General features: G+C 35.6%; 2 protein-coding genes across 3 annotated transcripts; both read right to left on the minus strand.

Annotated features, from left to right (window-relative positions):
- Positions 1-278: 278 nt before the first annotated feature.
- Positions 279-1,704, minus strand: ATPC1 (ATPase, F1 complex, gamma subunit protein). Its single transcript, XM_079059451.1, has one exon. The coding sequence runs from the start codon at positions 1,546-1,548 to the stop codon at positions 424-426; it is 1,125 nt and encodes a 374-aa protein (XP_078915577.1). The 5' UTR covers positions 1,549-1,704; the 3' UTR covers positions 279-423.
- Positions 1,705-2,219: 515 nt separating this feature from the next.
- On the minus strand, positions 2,220-4,515 carry LOC145123403 (Pentatricopeptide repeat (PPR) superfamily protein). Of its 2 annotated transcripts, XM_079058616.1 has the most exons (2): positions 4,238-4,515; positions 2,220-4,096 (listed from the first exon to the last, which is right to left on the minus strand). In XM_079058616.1, exons 1-2 carry the CDS (start codon positions 4,287-4,289, stop codon positions 2,304-2,306), a joined length of 1,845 nt encoding a protein of 614 aa, XP_078914742.1. In that variant the 5' UTR covers positions 4,290-4,515; the 3' UTR covers positions 2,220-2,303. The 2 variants fall into 2 exon arrangements, with proteins under 2 accessions (XP_078914742.1, XP_078914741.1); XM_079058615.1 differs by having other exon boundaries at positions 2,220-4,515.
- Between the last annotated feature and the right edge of the window lie 314 nt (positions 4,516-4,829).

Here is a 4,829-nt window from a genome sequence, read left to right on the forward strand (position 1 = left end):
ATTTCATGAACACTTTAGTCACTTTGTTATCCATGACATGATATATTTATGCATGACATGATATATAGGATAGACACTGATATGTGATAGCATAACAAATACATATAACATTGTATAAAGTATAAGCTTTAAACATGCATAATATTTAATAAAGTCTGATTGTATCTCACCGAAAAGCTCCGAAATCATTTATTTATTGGCAACGATGAAGTTTTATCAATATTCTAAAGAATTTATTAGATGAAAAACTTATTAAAGCACAACCTCGATACAGGAGATGATAAACTTCTTCATATACATATATATTCAAATACACAAATTTCATTTGCTTAGTGGGAGTATCATCATTACATATCGCAATTAATTCCGAAAAAAACAGATAAACATTATAAGATCAAGAAGTATACCGATTCCAAAACCCAATCAAACCAACGCATCAGCACCAGCAACAATCTCCAAAATCTCTCCGGTGATCTTGGCCTGACGTCGCCGATTGTAGACCTGCGACAAGTTCTTCTTCAACTCCACAGCATTATCAGTCGCGTTCCCCATAGCAGTCATTCTAGCAGCAAGCTCACTCGCTAAAGACTCCTGTAAAGCCCTCAAGATCTGACTGTTTAGATACAATGGTAGCAAAGCATCAAGAATCTGAACTGGGTCCTGTTCGAATTGCAAGATCGGTGAGAAATCAATGGTTTCAGCCCTCACGACGTCTCGTTCAACGGTCAACTTTCCTTCTTTTGTGGTCAACCGGAAAAACTCGTCTTCAGCTGCGTCAACACAGACTCCATTGATGTCACAGATCTCACCTTTGGGCGATAATGGAAGTAATGTATGAATCACAGGGTCGGATTTGACCAAAGAGACGAATTTTGTGTACAACAGTTCGACTTTATCGACTTCTTCACTTACAAAAAGTGAGAAAACATCATCTGCAATCGCCTGAGCTTCTTTTGCAGTGGGGAGGTTGCTTCCGTCAAGAAACTTATCCACCGGAATGTATGGTCGCCGGGAAAAATAAGAGTTACCTTTTTTGCCAACACTGATGACTACGTATTCAAGTCCAAGAGTTTTGAGTTCACGAATTCTTGCTTCTGCTTTTTTTAGGATCATGTTGTTGAAACCACCGCAGAGACCACGGTCTCCGGTGACCACCACAAGCGCCACCTTCTTCACCGGTCGGACACTGGTAAGTGGGACATCAACGTCTTCTACTTGGAGCTGTTCGTTGATGCTGTAAAGAACTTCAACTAAAGTTTCTGAAAATGGTCTCGCATTCACGACAGCTTCTTGAGCTCTTCTCACTTTCGCAGCTGCAACAAGCTTCATTGCTTCAGTGATTTTCTGGGTGTTCTTCACTGATTCTATACGACCACGAAGCTCCTTCAGACTGCAATTGATCGAAGAAGAAGAAGGTCTGGAATTCGAAATTGATGGATTGGAATTTGGGATTTGAACTGGGCTGATGAACGATCTGAAGGAGAGGGCAGATGAATCGAGTGATGAGGGTTTTGAAGATACCCACATTGTTAGATTCGAGCAAGACATGATGTCCGATTAGGGTTTTCTTCCAGAATTCAACAATGGAGGTTGGGGCTGCGTAAAGAGTTTTTGTTTCTTGATAAAAATCTTATCTTTTGCTTGTATGGTGGATTGTGTATGTGTGGGAATTTTAGAATGCGGATGACGCTTTTGAGTGGAGGGAGATGATCAAGATCATGTATATGGATCAGGGGTTTTAAATAAACCCCAGTAAGTTTCATTATTTCTACTTTTGCCACCATACTTTTGTTTTCAACGAACTAAATTCAATGTACAACTTAATCTGCATCATGTACAAGTTCTTATAGGATATTTCCCGTTTGAGACTTTAAAGATTCATGTTTTCGCCACAAGTGTTCACTGAAGTTTTGAATTATGCAAGACAACATCTATTTCATAAAGTATAAGTCTCTAATGCAAGTTGACAACTTGATAGGATATACTTTTTTTGAAATCCAATATTCTTCCGACAATGGGAAGGTCCAACATACACTACATAATATACAGCTTACAATGCACAAGGTACAACACTACATATGCACATTTAAAAAAAGAATGTCATAACAAACATATAAACAAATGTAAGTTGTTACTTCTTGCATTTATATCTTAGCAAAAAAAAATCCCAAATAGCAGTGAAAAATGAATCATAATTCCATAAACAATAAAGAAAAAACTTCAACAAAAAAACAAACTAAAATTACCATTTTGTACATTTTAATCATATATACGCATTACATTAATACATCCATCATCACCACCTATGAAATCTCAAAACTTTCCTCACCAATCAATGGACCAACAATCTTATCATACGTTTGACCATCCGGTTTTACCCCTTTGACCATCAAATCATCATGCAATTCAATCACTTCCTCCCTAGAATAACAACCTACTTTACTCTTTTTAAAAGCATTTGTAACAAGAATTGTATAAGTTATAGAATTTGGAGCAACCCCATCCACCATCATCATCTCCATAATTTCCTTCCCTTCTTGAATCGATCCAATTTTGCAAAAAAAGTTCACAAGTATATTATACGTCACTTCATTCACTAAATTCCCTTCCTGCATTTGAAAAAACAAATTCAACGCCTCATTAATATTCCAATTCGCACAAAAACCATTTAACAAACTATTTAAAGTCACAACATCAAATAACCCGAGTTTCTTTAACTCATCCACCATAATCTTGGCTAAATCCACCGAAAGATTCTTGCATAAACCATCCACAATTGAATTATAGATCACTAAATTTGGTTTCTTGCCCTCTTTTATCATATCATCATAAACCCTAATTGCATTTGATATGCTCCCTTGTTTGCTAAATCCATCAATCATAGAACCATAAGTGACACTATCTAAAGAAAGTCCACGAGCAATCATATCATCAAGAACTTGTTTTACCTTCAATGTTGATTCATTCCCACTTCTAAGAAGATAATGAACAAGGGTGTTTTCCAAGAAAAGATCTTTATCAACAAGATTCTTTCCCACAAGCCATTTATGGTAATCCAGAGCTTCATTTAAGTACCCGTTTCTTGATAATCCGGTAACTAATATAGAATTAGTGAATTTATCGAATAAGATGTTGGTTTTTATCATGTATGATAAGAAAACTGAAGCTGTTGTGGTGTCACCTTCAAAGAAAAGCCAATGAATGATTGAATTGTAAACAACATTATTTGGAGCTATGCCTTTATCTACCATATGAGAACATAACCTAAACGCGTCTTTCTTACACCCTTTTCTCAGATACCCGTTGACTAAAGTTGCATATGTAATTAAATTCGGTTTGATGCCCATTTTCGTCATTTCATCCTTAAGGCTTTCTGCGGATTTCATATTTCCTAACTTGCTATACCCGTTAATGAGACAATTAAAAGTAATGGAATTAGGGTTAATGTACTCCATTGACATGATTCCCATCTTCCTATACAACTTTAACCCCAATTCAATATCACTTATTTTACACGCACCATTGATAATCATATTGAAAGTAACCACATTTGGATGTATTCCTACTTTTAACATTCGGTAGAATATACTAATCGCTTCATATAATCGCATTTCTTTACAAAGGGCATATACAACCAAATTATATGTATAAATGTTCTCTGTATAACCATATGAAATCATTTCGGTATACTTTTTCCAAAAAGAATTTAGCTCATTGGACTTTATAAGATGATTCAGGAAGTTGTTCCAAGCATGAACTGAAACATGAAAGCTCTTTTCCATTCTCAAGTTTATAATCACTTCATGTGCAGAATTCATGTCACCAAAAGAAGTACAAGCCCTAATTAATGTATCAAACACATGAGGGCATGAAATTTCGGGATTATAACTGTCCCATAAGCCTTCCAGAACATCTAAATGAGAATAACACATTGTTTGCAGCAAGTTATTCATAAAAACTAACGCATCATCGTATCTTCTGGACCTAATCATAACATGTATCAAGATACAAACAGATTCCAGTGATGGAGAAAAGCTCGTTTGCAGTCCAACCCTTTTGTAAAACCCTAAAACTAGCTCTGGTGACATTCGAAATTCTGAAACCACACGATTTACTAATGAGTTTGTGAGATCTGAAGACAATATTTGGTCTAGGAATTTCCATTTTCTTTGCCTTAAATTCACACAAATTGAATTAAAAGCAATATCTTCGGGGTTTGGGAGGTTGAAATGCTTACCAAAGTGAACGCTTCGTGCAGAAAGATTACTTCGTAGGAACTTCAGAAACATAGAACCGAGAAAGCCCAAATCAGGTTCGGATTAATGGGGAAGAAGGTGCGTTGTAAAAGCATCAAGTTTGGGAATTGATGAAAGAAAGAGATGATCAAAGCTTCGAAGACATAGCAATAGGGTTTTAGGGGCAAAACCCCTTGTCGAAGGTGTAACTTCTCCCCAGACTTTTTGAATCCTTCGCAATAAAAAAGAAACTCAATAGTAAGTTTTTTGTTTAAAGAAAATCAACGATTGTCGATTCTATTTCTAACTGATTTTGAATATCAATAGTAAGTTTTTCGTTTATTGGCCCATGAACTTGATTGGCGTTTATTGGCCCATGAACTTGAATCAACGGTTCTCATACGTAAACGCATAAAAAAAAAAGTTAATTTAAATTAGGGTTAATATAAGAAAATATTAATTGAACCTCCTATTGCTATCTATGTGTGAGTGTTTGTTTTTGGTCACTAGATAGAAATCTGAAAGCAGGAAAAATAGAAATTGTAGGTTTTATTTGAATAGAAATTTTAGACAAAAATAATTAACTTTTAAAGG

This window comes from Lactuca virosa, chromosome 7, assembly GCF_052849685.1.
Source record: "Lactuca virosa cultivar CGN04683 chromosome 7, Lactuca_virosa_CGN04683_v6, whole genome shotgun sequence".
Lineage (NCBI taxonomy): Eukaryota > Viridiplantae > Streptophyta > Magnoliopsida > Asterales > Asteraceae > Lactuca > Lactuca virosa.